The sequence below is a fragment of the Zalophus californianus genome, chromosome 9 (assembly GCF_009762305.2).
Source record: "Zalophus californianus isolate mZalCal1 chromosome 9, mZalCal1.pri.v2, whole genome shotgun sequence".
NCBI lineage: Eukaryota > Metazoa > Chordata > Mammalia > Carnivora > Otariidae > Zalophus > Zalophus californianus.
Window position 1 is genome coordinate 93,677,713 of NC_045603.1, and position 17,804 is coordinate 93,695,516.

At 35.1% G+C, this 17,804-nt stretch overlaps 1 protein-coding gene across 2 annotated transcripts in view; it reads left to right on the forward strand.

Annotated features, from left to right (window-relative positions):
* LRP6 (LDL receptor related protein 6) overlaps window positions 1-17,804 on the forward strand; it is a 173,647-nt gene that overhangs the window by 99,005 nt on the left and 56,838 nt on the right. For both annotated transcript variants that reach the window (XM_027592991.2, XM_027592992.2), the window contains exons 6-7: window positions 1,705-2,101; window positions 3,235-3,406. In XM_027592991.2, coding sequence (XP_027448792.1) covers window positions 1,705-2,101; window positions 3,235-3,406 — 569 coding nt within the window. The remainder of the gene's footprint in view (window positions 1-1,704; window positions 2,102-3,234; window positions 3,407-17,804) is intronic.

Consider the following 17,804-nt stretch of genomic DNA (forward strand, 5'->3'; position numbering starts at 1 on the left):
GATGGAATTGAGCTGGTGTACAGGTTATTTGTCATGACTTGGCATTGATAAATTATCCTCATAGTCAAAGGTGAAGCTGGCTGACTCTTGTCAGATGGTTTCCATGGCAAACAATAATTTGGTTTCAATTTAAAACAAAAGGTTTTTGTAATGTTGCTTTTTTGTTTAAAAATGTAGCCTGACTTTAAAACAGAGGATTTATTTTAGCAATAGTGGTTTGTCTACTCACTCACAGCAGGGCAAATGTACATGTTTAACTAGTATTTTGAATTTTAGAGTACATTTTACATGTCGTAGCTTCAAGTTAACTATTCTGTTTTGATCACCTTGCTCAAATTAACAGCTTCACTTTCTATGACTTCTTTGTTTGCAGAGTTTTGGGGCTGGCTTCTTTTGGTAGTTAGCAGAGGCAGTGAATGGTACAAAGTTACTCCTGCTTGTTGCCTGCTATGGCATTTAGGGCTGTATTTTCTCTAAGATTGAGTTCATTTATAATTAGTCCTTGAGTCAAAAAGCTGTTGTTGAGAGCTTTACTCCTCTTCTCAGTTTTTTCAGCTATAATTCTAGATTGATGTGAAGCTAAATGCCAGTATTTTCTTTTAGACACTTCTTTGGGAATCTTTTTTCACTCTTTCAGATGTCAGCTTGCTTACTGTCTTTTATAGTTAGATGATTTTACTGGTTCTTGAACGTTAAAAAATCAAAACAAAAAGATTGAGCTTAATGTCCTCATTCTCAGCTGTGTTTTTATTGAATACTACTTTGAGTTAAAAACATTTCATAAATAAATCTGATTTAAAACTCAGTGAAATAAAAACTTGAAAGTGTTTCTTTTCTAATGATAGTAATAATATATTAGCTAGTATTTATCAAATACTTATATGTTCAGTACATTCCTGAATTTTACATGGATCTTATTTAATCCTCACAGCAGCCCTGTGAGATATAAATGAAGAAACTAGGTTTAGAGAGATGAAGTTTTGCCTAAGTTTGTATAGGAACTTGAATCCAACAGTTCTGTCAGATCTACAACTCTTCCTCTTCACCAGTATGTTACATTTATCTGATTCCCTCTCTTTGCTGCTGCTTTTTCCTTCACCATAGCTCTCTCTGTCATTAATTATGTCCAGCATTGCCCTATAGTTCTCTTTAAGACAGCTTAACTGAAATAAAATTTACATGTTATAAATTTCAGTCATTTCAAGTGTACAATTCAGTGGTTTTTAACTAATTTACTGTTGTGAAACCATCACAATCCAATTTTAGAACATTCTCATCAAACACAAAAGATCTTTGTCTTGGATTCATTTACCTTTGTAAACATACTTCTCAAACAAAGGACCTATATCCTATGTCTCCTTCCTTTAATACTCAGCTACTCAACTTCTTAGTCATTACGTAGTCATTCTTCATTATACCTTTAAGTAGCTGTTATTAATTTCAGGGGCTATATAACAGATGAACCAGAGAAGGAATCAAAACTTGATTTGGAGAGCTGAGCCATTATAGAGCTTGACCTCATAGTCAAGCTGTTCCTGGTTCACTATGTTACTTTCCATTTTCACCCTAAATGGACCCTGAGTATCCTTTTATACTCCTTTACTTTTCAATTCTTGAAGAAATTCTGCATTCTTTATTTAGAGTGACTAAATTTTGCCTGTGGTTTTGAATTTTTTCTTCATTTATCTCACGTTATTGTTCTAGGTGCCACTGAATTACTGCTTTTAGCACGAAGGACAGACTTGAGACGCATTTCTTTGGATACACCAGATTTCACAGACATTGTTTTACAGTTGGAAGACATCCGTCATGCCATTGCCATAGATTATGATCCTGTGGAAGGCTATATCTACTGGACTGATGATGAAGTGAGGGCCATACGCCGCTCATTCATAGATGGATCTGGCAGTCAGTTTGTGGTCACCGCTCAAATTGCGCATCCTGATGGCATTGCTGTTGACTGGGTTGCCCGAAATCTTTACTGGACAGACACTGGCACTGATCGGATAGAAGTGACAAGGCTCAATGGGACCATGAGGAAGATCTTGATTTCAGAGGACTTGGAGGAACCCCGGGCTATTGTGTTAGATCCCATGGTTGGGTAAGAAGCTCTGCTGATAGAAAATTTTGCCTGGTGTTTCTGTTTTCTACAGGTTCCTAAAAACATTGACAAAAACAATATGAAGTATGTGTTGGTTTTCAATAAACAGCTCATCAGTGGCTGTTCATTTTTAGAACATAGTGATTGGAATAAAATCTCAAGTTAAAGAATTGCTAATTTTTTTCCTTGACTGTTTTGAATATTTTTCTAAATTAAGTCAATGCTTGCTGACTTTGGGTGTTGGCTACAGATTTTGCTGAGGTTGCATCATGACCATGAAAAATGTGGAAAGAAATTATTTTCAGAACTCTTTCTCTTCCCCTAGAAGATTTAATTTCATCCCATTTTTGGTACTTCTAGAATGATATGGTAAAGGATATATCTTACTTTTTATATCCCAAGTTATGTGAATGACTTGAATTTTTTGGGGGTCATAACACTCTGACCACAGTTTGGGGAAGAACACAGCTTTCTGTATACTCACCAATGTTATTTGTTACTATGAGATTCATTCTAAGGGTGAACATAGTGACAAATTATTACACTTCAGTGTATATCAATGCTTGGAGCCACTTAAACTCCCAGGAACCACAGCAATTACTTAGCACTACAGAAAGAGTTATTTTGGGAATTCAGTTTGTCATCTGAATATTACTACTGGGATAGCCTTTTTGTGTCAGAGATGACAAGCCAGCAAGAAAAAAAGATGACTGGGGTGTCTGGCTGGCTCAGTCAGAAAAGCATGCAACTTTTGATCTTGGGGTCATGAGTTCAAGCCCCATGTTAGGTGTAGAGATTACTTAAATAAAAAGTTTAGAAAAAAAGAAAAAGAGATGACTGTTAGTGGGAAGGAGCACAAAATATTTTGAAGAAACATAACTAAAAGTGGAATCTCATTATTGGAAGGCATTTTTATGATCAGTTCTAGAAAACACTGATCTGAAAATTTCCTACAAGCATGCATATACTGCTGTTATGTCTTAAACATGAATTTTGAGTATGTTTAAGTCCTGTTTTTTTTTCCCTTCTATGGTGTTAACTGATACCAGTGTCATGTGAGGGGTGGACCTTTAGAGTATCTGAAGGTTACAGTTTATTGTCTGTTTTAGCTCATTTTCTGTATACTTCTATAGGTACATGTATTGGACTGACTGGGGAGAAATCCCGAAAATTGAGCGAGCAGCTCTGGATGGTTCCGACCGAGTAGTGTTGGTTAACACTTCTCTTGGTTGGCCAAATGGTTTAGCCTTGGATTATGATGAAGGCAAAATATACTGGGGAGATGCCAAAACAGACAAAATTGAGGTTTGTTCTTGCTTTTTCCTTTTAAAACCAGTTTTATAATGGTTTTTAAGTTGATGTTAATTGATGCAGATATTTTTGCCTCCTGTCTGGGTTGCCAGAGGTATCTTGTACGGAAATTTTATTCAACTTTCAGGATGCTAGGGATTATGTATTCTCTTCCACTGAAACCTCTAAGATTTCTCAGCTATATTGGCATGAGAAATGGATATTCCTCTATTTCCAGTCCTAAAAGCTTATGTGAGTGATTTTCCTCATTATGGATAAAGCCACTGTATGAATTTCCTAGAGACAGTTTCTGTACAAATCAAATATTATACTGGCAGAGCTGGTCGTTCTGTCAGGAGAACAAAGCTCATATGTGCATGTATAACTTTTGTTGTCACTGGTGTTGGAGGCAGGTGGTGGCATATATTCAGTATTAAGGTGGTTACATGCAAACAGTTTTTAAATTGATTTATGAGCTTTATAGGAGAAAGATTAATTCATCAAAGCTTGGGGGAAAATATTTACCATATGGTAGAATTAAGTTGTAGCAACCAGAATAGAGTTATGGTGGAAACAACCAGTGGTGAATCACAATAAATCAGTGGTTTATCACAGTGCTTTGTAGATGGCATATATCTAGATGTTGAATATGAACTCTAACCTTCACAACTTTGAGTTAAGCTGTGCTATAGGTCTTATGGATCACATACTTATGGCTCACATACTTTCTTTCACAGTATTTCTTTGGGGATGCATGACTCGTCATATAAGGAATGGCTTGGAATGGCTATTCAGAGCCACAGCACATATCTCCTAACAGATACATAATTTTTGCTCCAGAGCCATTATTTTAGAAAGGTAGTTCTTAGGAGTGCCAGGGACTCTGAGGGAATAATGAATTAAAGGGTCTTCTCAGAATGGAAACTTGGAATAGAAAAACCCGTTAGTGTTCCATAAGGCTCAAATACTGAAAACTGTATTTCTTATTCGTGCAGCTGGTTTGCATTAATAGAAAATTTTGCATAGACTTGTCTATACAAATTTCCTCCCTCTTAGTGTTCACTGCCCCCCTCCCCCTTAAATCCAAGTTAGTATTTGAATCTTTAACAGCTTAGAGTGCAGTGCTAATGAAACCAAAGTTATGGGTTCATTTTTTTTTTAGACAGGCTATTAGCTTCCTGCTTGGGTCAGCCTAAGTACAAATTGCACACCCATTTCCGAGCAGTTCACAAATGTGTATTGTTGACCAGCTTTGGACCATACATGAGGGTATAGGTATTACTACTCTTAGAAAAACAGTTTAAAGCTCATGTGTCCTACGAGAATGTTTGTACATAAGCGAAGAACACTTGATTTATTATTTTGTAGGGATTTTTAAAATTCTATATTTGGTATCTTTTAAAACTTACTGTGACTGATTAGATTGTAAATGAGACATTTGTTTCTTACTGGGAATTTTTCATGTCTTTATTTTCCACACTTCAGGTCACTTTCAGTACTTTAGATACAGAAATTTATTCAAAATCACAAATTGTTTAGGAGGGATTTAGGTAGACGAGCGAGAACTTTTGGAGGTTCTGAGTGACAATGAGAATAAGAATGAATCACATCATATAACAACATATAATATTGATTAAACAGGATTTATTTTCTTGGTTTGCAGTAAGTACAGTAGATCTTAAAATTAGCATTCATTCTGGCCTGTTCTGTGTTCTTGAGCTATATACATGTGTATGCAGTGGTGTCACTTCCTCCCTCATTTCCTTCTTTTCTTCCTTGAGTGGTACCAGCATCCTTAAAGCCTGCCTTTCACATCTATTTCTCCTCTTCCAGGTTTGCTCTCTGTCCTCTTTTTGACAGATTATTTGGGGTTAGTGGTACATCTACCTCCACCAGATTATACATACAAAGACCTCCTCTTGTTCTTTCCCCTGGAGATTCTGATGAAGTTTCTCTAATTGAGCATCAGTGCTTTTGTCATTTTCTTTTCATAGACACATCTGAGAAGTAAAGAGAGCAGGTATTGTTATTTATTCTCTTCTTAATTTATGATGATGTGTAAAATTTTTGGTATACGGCTTATTAAGGAAGGAGCACAGCTCTTCATCTAAATTAATCTTGCATAAACTGTTAGTTTCTCTTTCTGAGACTAATGGTGATTATAGGAGCAACTACCACAACCAGCTTTTCATCTCACTTTACTTGATAGTAGGTTGAATATAGTGAACTTGAAAATTTTTGGAAAAATATATAATTTTTTAAATGCTTCTTTTTCTAAAGAGATTATTTGCTAGCCTTCTGTTATGTAGCAGGTGATCCTAACTCTACTGATCTTACCCTGGTCTAGGTGATGACATGCTCCCTTCCAGTCTATCCTCTTAAGAAATCTTCCCAGTGGACTTGTCCAGTCACCTGAAACTAATGTAACATTGTGTATCAACTACAGTTTAAAAAAAAAAGAAAGCTTCCCAGCTTTTTGTCATGTCCAAGAATGAAAGTTGCTTTTTCCTGGGAGTCTAAGAAAATATTAAATAATAGTTGTATAGCCCTGTTCTCTTCTGGAAGACTTTGAGTTCACTTGGGATCAAACTGCCCTATATGTTTTTATAGTACATTTGAAAAGAAAAGATTGTGATTTGGTAAATTTTTATGTAGCAATTGTAAGGCATAGGAAACTCTTTGTTTTGACTGGGTCTTATGGGAAGAGCTCAGAATGTTCATGCTATCTGTGCCATCAGTGGAGATTCCTTAGATCAGGTTCTCACTCCCTTTTCTGTAAGTGGTAATATGGTGATATAACCAGATGCTGGATATATTGGAGAGCTGCAGGTTTCAGATTTGGTTTTTATTGTGCAGAGCTGCAGAAAGAACAAATAGGTTTATCTAAGTTTATAACCAGCTTCTGCAAAGAGGGATGGGACACGGGGTTGCTAATGATGCCACATTTTTTAAAAGATAGTCATAATATTGGCTGGCACGTTAATATAAGGATGTGTTTAGGGACGCCTGGGTAGCACAGTTGGTTGGGCGTCCTATTCTTGATTTTGGCTTGGGTTGTGGTCTCAGGGTCGTGGGATCGAGCCCCATGTCGGGCTCCATGCTGAGCAAGGAGTCTGCTTGGGACTCTCTTTCCCTCTCGCCCTGTGCTCACACTCTCTCTTTCTAAAATAAATAGATAAATCTTAAAAAAAGAGAGAGAATGTGTCTGTTAGGATATATCTGATTTTCCTACTTGTCAGATGATAGTGACCACTTATCTGTAGGTGTTATATAAAAGGTACATGCTGGTACTTGTTTATGCTTCTTATTCATTATGCTAAAATAATTTCATCACCTTTTACAAACAAGCTTCTTATTTATTTGTCTGCACTGAGCTCCCCCCCACTCCCCACCCCCAGGCCAACCCGAGTATTACTATAGTGTTCTGGGGCTTCCTTATATAATCCTAAAGCATTAGCAGAAAGGAACATTTCTGTTTTTCTGATAGGACAATCATCAAATAATCCTTTATTTCTATTTTATAAGACCCTACAGTAGGCAGAAGCACATTGTGTCTTAACAACATTTGTATTTTTCTTGGTCAGGTTTTACTGCCAAAAACATCTGTTGCACTGAGGGCATGCAATACTGCTTTTCAGTAGCAAAGACTTATAAACTATCAATGATAATTTATAAGTTTAAAGCATTTTCTTGCCATTATATAAAGTTAAGAATGTTACATCAGCTTGGGTTATTTTTTGTTTTGTTTTGAGGATACTTTTCTCATTATATACAACTTACCTGATTGACAAAATTAATCACTGTGTTTTGAATCACTGGTTTTATTGAAAATGACATTGTCAGATATTTCTCAATTTATTTTTTTATTATATGCTTTTTATTTCATTTTTCCTTCTTTCATTTCTGAGCTTCTGACAAACACAACACCTACTAGTTATAGATAAAAAAAGATTTCTTACCTACTTTAAGGGGATGTAGATTTGTTTTTACTCTCTTACTATAAATTTCCCTGCTTTGGAGAATATAATGTCCACAGGTAGTTTTTGTCCACATTTAATTATACCTGACACAACTTTGGGAAACAGAGATTATTAGAGCCTTAAGTACAAAGAAATTTTGAATAAAGAGGGTATTATTGTGTAGGATGTGTGCTGAAAACTTGACAATTGGTGAATGATCTAGTTCATATTCTAAGCCTGTAATTGTAGGACTACATTTTCCCCTCATGACAACTTCCTCTGTTTTGTCAATATCCTAATTTGTTTTCCAAGTATTCATATTTCTTTGTAATTTCTTTGTCCGGCATCTTTAGCCTGTGTATTGTGAAAGTCTGTTAAAGTACACAAGGGCCCATTTATGGTTTTTCTTAATCGTTTCTTTCTAAGATTAATTCTTCCTTAAGAAATTATAATAATATAATCATCTGCTGTTGAGATAAAGCTCTTTTGATTATATGACAGGTACCAACAGGTACTTCCTTTTGAATCTTTACCAGTTTATAACATTCAATGCTCCTTAAAATTGATTTTTTTTTCAGTTTTAGAGAAATATTCAAGATAATGAGCCTAAATACCTGCATCTTTGCCCATTTCTACTACTTTACAACACTATATGTGTTGTATGTGAATGTGTATGTGTATGTGAATATATATTTTTCCTCATTTGTTCCTGGCATATTGTAACTGAAGAATATTGATAAACACCATCATTAGATTCCTCAGCTCAACAGAATACCTGGATTAGGGGCTTATATTCATTGAGTTATAAGCATGGTGCTATCCTTTTATATCATCTTGCATCTTTTTAGGGTGTATTTTATAACATATTTTTGAATTCCTATTTGAAAGTTATCTTTTGATGTACAAGTCAAGCAACATTATTTAACTTGTTATAATCTACAGCAGCCAAAGCAGTACATCATCTAATTATATGCCCTGTTGTCTCATTATCCACTCTACTTTGTCTGGCTCTAAAAAAATTATTGCACATATCTAATGAGAGAAACTTGCTTGATGATGAGTATAATCATGCTTTCCTGAAATGCCACAACAAACCCTTAGAGCCTCACCAAACAAGATGCTTTGCCTCACTTAGGAGTTAGTATAGTTTTATCTATGTAAATTAGAAAAATCTCAGTCATGTTATTTTAGTGACCAAGTTTGAACTTGCTCTTGGATCATTTAAAAATGTTCTGTTGTTACCCTTCTCATGTTTTAGTATAAAACCATATAATATATGTGGAGATATTTTTAGCTTCAAACTTCCTTTTTAGGTTCCTTTGGTTTTTGTACTCAAGTAAAAGAGTGCTGATTTTAATGTCCTGCTTTCTTAGGAAGAGAAGTTAGCTTCTTTACAGTTGGTAACGGTATTTAGTTGTTATGAGTGGTAATCTCTAGATCTTTATAGAAAAATTTTGTAATAGTAGACCCTGACCTTAATTCTTGTTTGATTTTTCCATTTAACTGAGTGACCTTAGATAATTCACATAATAATCTGGTCTTTGTATTTTGACCAGTAAGATCATTTAAACCAGATGATGTTTAGGTTTCTTCCCATTATAACATTTTCTGGTGTTTTTTTGTACTAACTGCGTTATTTTAGATTAAGAACAGATAATACATTTGCCTTGGGAGAGTTGCTTAAAGGAAACTTATATTCAGATGACATGAATATTTTCTTTAAATTTTTCCTTACCTACGGTGCATTGAATCCCTATTAACTAAAGAAAACTTGCCTTTTGGGGGTTCAAAATCTTCAGTAACTCAATTTTACTGAAATCAACTTCTTGTAATACTTGTTTATATTTTGTATTGACCTATATACAAGCTGTTCCATTATTAACATGCTTGGGAGGTTTAAATAAATGTTTAAAGCTGTTGTTTGAGGGGCGCCTGGGTGGCTCAGTCGTTAAGCGTCTGCCTTCGGCTCAGGTCATGATCCCAGGGTCCTGGGATCAAGTCCCGCATCGGGCTCCCTGCTCAGTGGGGAGCCTGCTTCTCCCTCTCCCACTCCACCTACTTGTGTTCCCTCTCTCGCTGTGTCTCTCTCTGTCAAATAAATAAATAAAATCTTTAAAAAAAAAAAAATAAAGCTGTTGTTTGAAATTAGCCAAGCATGTAAATGTTTTTACTAAAGGAGTTCATGTAAAACATTATTTTTTAGGAGGTTATTTCTCTATAGGTGGGAAACTATTATACTTTTACAGGGGTCATAGAGATTTACTGTTTTTAGAGAGTTTGGAAAGGGTAGGCAGTCAAACAATTGCAAGGACCACAATTTTGGGACTTCTTGGGAGGGACTTTGCAAAACACTGAGCAGTTAAAAGTGACAAGTATTTTTAACTTCCTACTTAAATTTAAAATTATCACCAGCTATATGAAGATTCTGTGTAATAGTTATTCCTGAAGTTACCCATAATGAAGAAAGGCTTCTCCATTTTTTTTGCACTTTAAGTGTAGTTTACAATTTAAAAATTTAGACCTTCTAAGAATATTACAATGCAGGTTCTCTGATTTTTTTGTTGAACACACAGATTTCCCAAACTGTTCATTCATTGTACTATAATTTTTTTTGTTAGATTTGATTTGAAATAACTAAATCTTAGAGAAGGATTAGAATTCCTTTGGTTGCAGTGAGATTTTCAGTAGACTGGTATTTGTTCAGTATTTCATTTATAATTATGAGCTTCTGAAATTTTCCAGGCTTCTAGAGTTTCTGAGTAGGAATGAAATTAGAGGCTTTATGCAATTAATATCACCCCTATTCAGAGTTTTTTGTTTTTGTTCATTTATTTTTGATTTTTGGTTGACTAAATGCCTTGGCTTTTTTATTTGGTTGAGATTTGTAATATTGCTTTTATGTTTTAGCTACAGTGTTATTCTTAAAATATGAAAAAAACCCTCCTATGCCATAATAGATTTCATTAGTCTCAAGATAGTAAGTAAACAATGTTTCATGGGTTTTCAAAACTGTTTTTGCATAAAAAAAACTGGTTTTAGTTCTCATAAAATTAGCTATGGTTTCTAGATATCATGCTCACAGAAACATTAGTTCCTTCTGCCCTAGGTTTCTCTTCCTAAAATTCAGCATTCTTTGTCACTTTTTGCTTAGTTTGTTTCTTTTATTTGCCTAAGGTCATAAAACTTTCTATTTAGGAAAAAAAAGATGAATTCCAATTTCCTGATTCCTAATACAGTACTTTCGGTGTTGTGCTATGTTGCCTCTTTTTTTAGACTATTCATTTGAGATAATTTCAGACTTACAAAAAATTTGCAATAGATCTCTCAACCAGTTTCATTTTACATACTTACAGAACAGTTATCAACACCAGGAAATTAACATTGATACGATTTCCATTATGCCTATTATATTTATTAATTGGAATTTTCCTGTAAGGAAGAGCTGTTCACTCTCCTCTATTCAGTTTTTTATATGTATATTAATATGGAACCATGGGTATTTATTCTATAAAATTGTAGAATATTATAAGGTTATATTCCATTATTATTGTTGCAAAAATTGTCCCAGAATTGGCATTAGTAGCCCATTCAACTTGATTCCTGTGACCTTTTCACGAGGCTCCATCTCTTTTTTTTAATTGTGGTTAAAAAAAACACATGACAAAATCTACCATCATAACCATTTTTAAGCAGAGGGTAGTGTTAATTATATGCATGTTGTTGTGCAATAAAATCTCTATGACTTTTTCATCTTGCAAAACTGAAATTCTGTCAGACAACTTCCTTTTTCTCCCTGCCCAGGTGACCACCATTTTACTTTGTTTCTAAGATTTTGACTTCTTTAGATACTAAAGTGGAATCATACAGTATTATCTTTTTGTTGCTGGGTTATTTCACTTAGCATGAAATCTTCATAGTTCCTCCATTTTGTAGCATATAACAAGACTCTCTTCTTAAAGGCTGAATTTTCTTTATCCATTCATCCATCAGTGGATATTTAGGTTGGTTCCACCTTTTGGCTATTATGAATAATGCTGCAGTGAACATGGATGTGCAAATAAATATCTCTTTCAGATCCCGTTTTCAGTTCTTTTAGATATATACCCAGAAGTGGGATTGCTGGATCATGTGGTGATTCTGTATTTCAAGGAACCTCCATTATTTTAAAGCACTTTCTGGAACAACAATATATTCAGCTTTATCTTACATTTATCTTGCGTTAGCCCTGGAATTAACTATTACTCTAAGGAGCCATAGTTCTGTTTAATGAAGAATAGTATTTTTTTTTTTTAAGATTTTATTTATCCCTTAAAGAGAGAGCACAAGCAGAGGGGGAGAAGCAGAGGGAGAGCGAGAAGCGGACTCCCCGCTGAGCAGGGAGCCCAATGAGGGGCTCGATCCCGGGACCTGGAGATCATGACCTGAACCAAAGGCAGATGCTCAACCATATGAGCCACCCAGGCACTCCTGAAGAATAGTATTTAAAAATCAATATCTGGGGGCTGCCTGGCTGGATCAGGGTCGTGAGATCGAGCCCCACATTGGGTGGAGAGATTACTTAAAAAAAAAAAAAAAAAAACTTTAAAAAATGAAAGTAAATAAAGCCAATACCTGAACATAAGGCATACTCACTGGTACTGAAGTACTTTGCCTTTCAATAATAAGGTGTTGATTATTATTTCTACTCAGACTCCAAATAGACTTTATTTTAGTTGTGCTTGAAGAGAAAGGAAGAGAGCAGTTTTCCCTTGTTAACATGTTTCCTGCATTAGAGTTTTTTGAAGGCCCTAGGACAGTGGCACTCTCAAGTGTCTCATGAAGCAGTTGAGTATACTTGAACAAGGTGGTGTTGTATTTATCATTATGATGCCTTGAACTGAAAATATGTTAATTTTCTAGTTTTCCTGAGTAATTTTGGTTTTAGAAAGCTTCGGTCACAGCAATTCTTAGCTCTATCTGTAAAAGAGCATAGTAGTTAACTGCAGTTGTTTAATGCTGTAAGCATGACTCCTTGAAAAAATAAAACTACCCAATGAAACTATGATATTTCTCTTTTCACATTAAAAATCTCTTGTATTTACTTGAACTAGGTTAAAAGGCTGTAAATGCAGGACTGTGACTGCCCTTATGCTCTTTTACACAGGTGCATGGTATCTCTTTACTTCCCCTGCCAGTTCCAAAGCGTTTCTCTTTACTTGTCACCCCAGTGAGATCCTGCATGATTGAGTTGTTCTTTCCTTGGATGTATATTCCATTTTACCATTTCTGTGAAATTATATTTTATACCCTATTATCAGTCAGCCTCCAATGAGATCTATTGTCTCTTTATATATAAATATTAATTCACTATTTGTTTTGGATATTGGCTGGAACATTAGAGAGGAATGGTTCATTGTGAGCATAATTTGGATGTCATAGGATTCCCACTCTAGCTCATTTTATGATAGGTGCCTGGTTGTCCTGTTGTCATCTCTTTCTGGAATGTGTCTAGTCAAGTGAAGTTGCATAGCAACAACTTTAGTAGTAGCCTGGCTGCATACCTAAATTTCATGGGTAATCCTGTCTTGACATTTAATAAGCTGATGAAACTGCTCAAAAAACCAAATGTGATAGCTATAGAAGGTTTGCTATTACCTCCTTTCTGTGGAGATATTCTGGTTAACCCACATCTGTTTCCTGTTGTAGCCTATATTCTCAGTGTGGTTTGTAATATTTGGGAATGCCTCAGAATAGTTAAATCCCTACCACAATGTGGTTGAAGCAGTTGAAACCACTGGAGACTCTGGTTCAGATTTGGAGGTAGATTTTAGAAGTGACAGAAGCCCAATTTCAGTTTAACTAATTAAACCACTCTGAGGTAATACAGCGAAGCACACCCTCAAAAGCTGCCAGAAGATTTAATTAGTGTTGGCTCAACTTTTAAAGCATAAGGGTAATCTTTTGGAATCACTTAAAATGGTTCATTTGTTCTGGGTTCAGAATGTACAAGCAAGCTTTAACCAGGATTTGTGTTGTTATTTTAAACATAAGGGGCTTAAAACCATATTTACAAACCTAGTAACCTGTCCAAAACTGTTACTTGTTGGGTATGAGAGATGTAATAGTGCTTTTCTTTGAGACAAAGCAGCATGTTCTTTTTCACTGTGTTGCTTCTGCCCAGTAGAGATTGTGTGGCTGGTAAAAGAAATATTTAGGGAAAAAGCCATTTTCTAATAGAAGTGTCACCGCTACAAAAGTAATGGGAGGAAATAAGAGTTCAGAAAGGAATCACTGGACTCTGTATAAAGGGATTTATATGGTTCTTTAGATGTAAAGTCTCACAATCAGATTTTTTAAGTTGTTGATCCCTTAATCTCTTCAGAGGATTGTTATAATTGCTTTCCACATCATAACAACAAAAATGATAACAGCATTTGTTAATGACAGCTATTATTATTATTATTCAGGTGCCCTTGGACTTGCACCTTATCTTTCCTCCCCCCCTTTTTTTTAATTATGAAAAATTTCAGACATACAGTAAAGCAGAATAAAGATTCTCACGAACCATCAGCTTTAACCATTATTATTAGTACATGGTCAATCTAGAATATTCTCTTAGTGGGAGAGCCAAGGAGATGGCAGGTATGGATTATCTATTAATATAACTGTGGTTGTAATGTTGGGATAACCTAAAAGAAATGAAAGAATCAAGCCTTTGTCCTTGTTCTTATAAGTCTCAGCTAGTGTTGAAATTTAAACTTTCAAATGTGATAAAGACTGAAAAAAAGCATTATTAATTTTTTCCCATCGGAAATAATTTTTTAAAAATAATTTTAACCCATATTAGAATTAAGTATAGTATAGCTGAAGAGGGAGGAAAGACCAAATGGAAGACACTTAATTGTTTTTGTGGCTTTACTGAGCCTGAAGGGTATAGAGGGCAGCCTTGTCACAGCAGGTGTGAGAGGGGACAGAGATGTAATCTAAAGGAGTACGTTAATTTTGTTGTAGGCTGTATAGTCACCGCCATGAAATTCTAATCCTACACAGTCCATTATGTAGCCAGTGACCACACATAGCTGTGGAGCACTCAAAGTGGCTACTCTAACTAGAGATGCTTGAAATGTAAAATACATACTAAGAAGGCCTAGTATGAAAACAAACATAAAAGTCTCAATAAATTTTTAAGTATTGATTGCATGTTGAAATAAAAATATTTTGGTTATATTGGATTAGATAAAATACAGTATATACAGTATTAAAATTAATTTTACGTGTTCCTTTTTCCTTTTCAAAATCTGGCTACTAGAAAATTTAAAATTACACACATGACACATTTGGGGCTTAAATATTTCTCTTGGGCAGCATTGTTCTAGACTTGACCCTGCTGTAAAAACTACAACACACAAAAACAGGAAGATAGGGAGTTAAGGGAAACAGTGTGCTTATAAAATTACATTAAAAAATCTTTAGCACATCTTAATTACATTGTTTAATTGGAAGTAGATGTGATATATCTAGCCTTAATGTGCACTTTATTTACTCCCTCCCACGGGGGGCGGGGGGAGGACTTCTGGTTTTTGCTTTTAAAGTGAAAGAAGAAGGATTAGCTAAAAGGGACTAATGCTCTAGTAGGTAAAGCTACAAAATCCTCAGTAGTGGCTTTTAGGGAACTGTATTTGAGTTCCTGGCCACTGTGCTAATCTAAAGATCTTTGTAAGATCTTTATTACCATTTGTTGTTGTTCGACAGATGTTGCTAAAAACCTTTTATTTTTAATATGTCCTTTGCTCTTTTTTCTTCTTCCTGAGACCCTGGCTTGCACTTAGAGTAGCATTAACACTGATCCAAACACCGGTTTTGACAAGGGCCTAGACCAAAGCGTTTCTAATCTATAATCCTGTATGTGTAATTCTAAAATGAAAAAGCTCTCAAAACCAAGTTATTTCTGCTAATTCATTTGGTGGAAAACCTGACCTGAAGCAACATAAGACTATCTGGACTCTTCATTTATCCCCCTTTATGGGAATATGTGTATGTTTTGCTGCACAAAATATTAACATGTTTGGCAACAAGTGCTGTCCTGGACCCAGGCAGAGGTGATATGCTATGTGCATTGTATTCACCTTTCTAAATACCATTAAAAATCTGAGTTCGGAAATATGGCTGGCCTTAAGGCTTTCAGATAAGAGATTTTGGACTTCCGTTACCATCCCACAGTAAATGAAAATATTTTATTAACCATAATTCTGTATTGAAGATGTTTATTATTAGCACGATCAGAACACAGTGACAGAGGTAAATGAGGTCTTCCTGAAATAGAATTTTGTCATGTCACCCTCCTTTAAGTGCTCTCAGAAGTATCTTGTTTTTTATAGTTCTCATCCTGGAATTTCATACCTGCCGTAGGATGGTATCTGCCTAATGTCTCCTTTGAGTCCCTTTTGTCTTCTTTCTGCCTCAACGCCTTTCTTTCAAAGTCAGTCACACAAGGCATCTTTGACTATGTCTTAACATGTGTTATTTCTTTTATATTCTGGAAAATCCTTTTTTCTTTCTCTTTGTCACAATTCTTCTAATTCTTCAAGATGATTTGAGCTCCTACTATTTCCTACACTTTTTCCTGATAAGCTACAGGCCGGAGAGGGGTATATGTGTATGATTTTAATGTAAATATAGTTTACCTCAACTAAATTGTAATCCCTTTGCTAGAAGAGGCCCTCTTATAAACTTCTGAGCATTCATCATGATGTCTTTCATGATGATTTGCATTCATTAGATATGTTTGTCAGTGCTTGATGTTGGACTGGGGGAGTGGAGTGAGGATCTGGTACAGCAGCAAAAGTATATGTGATCTAATTACCAAATTGTTTGCTCCTTTTTATTTACTGTTTTAGTTATCATACATCTAAGTAGCATAAGCCAAACAATACGATTGGGGGTTGGGAATGGGAATAAGGCTGCAGCCCTGTAATTTTCCACTAGTTGCCAGGACATAGAAAGGGTCTGTATTGTTTTTATACTTCAGTTTAACAGTGTGTGGTTGTTTTGGTGTTTTATTTCCACATATTCTTTTATATTAATGTATCCGTTTTTATTTTGAAATACTACATTTTAATAAATTTATACATTACAGCCATTTAAACATAGCTATATTACCTTAAGGAACTAAAGCATTTTATTAAAATAATTTTAAAGGGCAAGAACTAACATTTGCTGAGCATCTACATATCCAATACTATTCTATATATTTAATATTATTTTCTTTAATCCTTAAATAATTCAGTGATATAACTTCTCTTCCTATTTTACTTGTGAGAAATTGCCTAAGGGTACCTAGTGAATGATAGAGCTTATATTTGAAATCTTAGACTGTCTGGTTGTGCCAAAACATTGTTTGCTTATGATTAGAGATTTGTAGAGAGCAGAAACAGAGAGAGTAACCACTAAATAGAAGATGCTTAATTGTGTAAACTTAAAAGGATCTTTTGGAATTGTGCTTTTGTTATTTTTCTCACTGTGATTTTCAGTTTCATTCTTCGCCCATTATCCAAATTCATACTTAAGCTGCCATCTTTTAAGTTGTTCATTTATCAAAATGAACAAACAGAAACGTTGCAGGCTGAAACAACTGAAAGGAGAGTTGGTTGATCCTATGACGTTTTGGGGGGAAAAATTTAAATTCTATTTTTACAAAGAAGTTCAATATTAGGCATTTAGCGTAGCCTTTAGATCAGCAAGTAAATTTTAATAGGAAGGCCAGTATTTGGGCATAGTACAGCAAAATTGGCGTTAATTTATTAAATGTAAGATAATGCAGAATAATTGTTTAAGATAATACTAAACTAGGAATAAAATCAAGTCAGACATGTTTTAATATATCATAAGCTTGTAAGAGTAGTATTTTAGAGTGTTACAATGCATAATACTTAGCACTGTGTGTTAGACACTCTGATGGGATGAACTCCCCCTAATAGAGAACAGAAGTTCACTGTTAAGTATATGATATTTTAGATAAGGTAGCAGTACATTTTCCAGGAGATGCAGTTGGAAATAACTGCAGTAGAAACTAATGAGACCTTAGATTAGAACTTTACATATTTTTTTTACATAAGATAATAGTAGAAGCTATAAAATTTGATAGGCTTTATTTTTTTAATCAGAGAGAGACAGAGCAGGAAGGAGAGGGAGAAGTAGGCTCCCCGCTGAGCTGGAAGCCCAACGTAGTACTCGATCCCAAGACCCCTGGATCATGACCCGAGCCGAAGGCAGACACGTAACCGACTGAGCTACTCAGGCACCCTGATTTGATAGGCTTTAAAGGGTGGTTTGCAAAGAAGAACTCAGGAAGCCTTGGAAAATATCCAACCAGATTTGAAGAAGGAAGGGGAACCAGTAAAATGAGATAAAAAGCTATCCTCGCTATAGATAAAGAGATAAGGTCACCCGGTGCCATGAAAATCCAGTGCATTTGG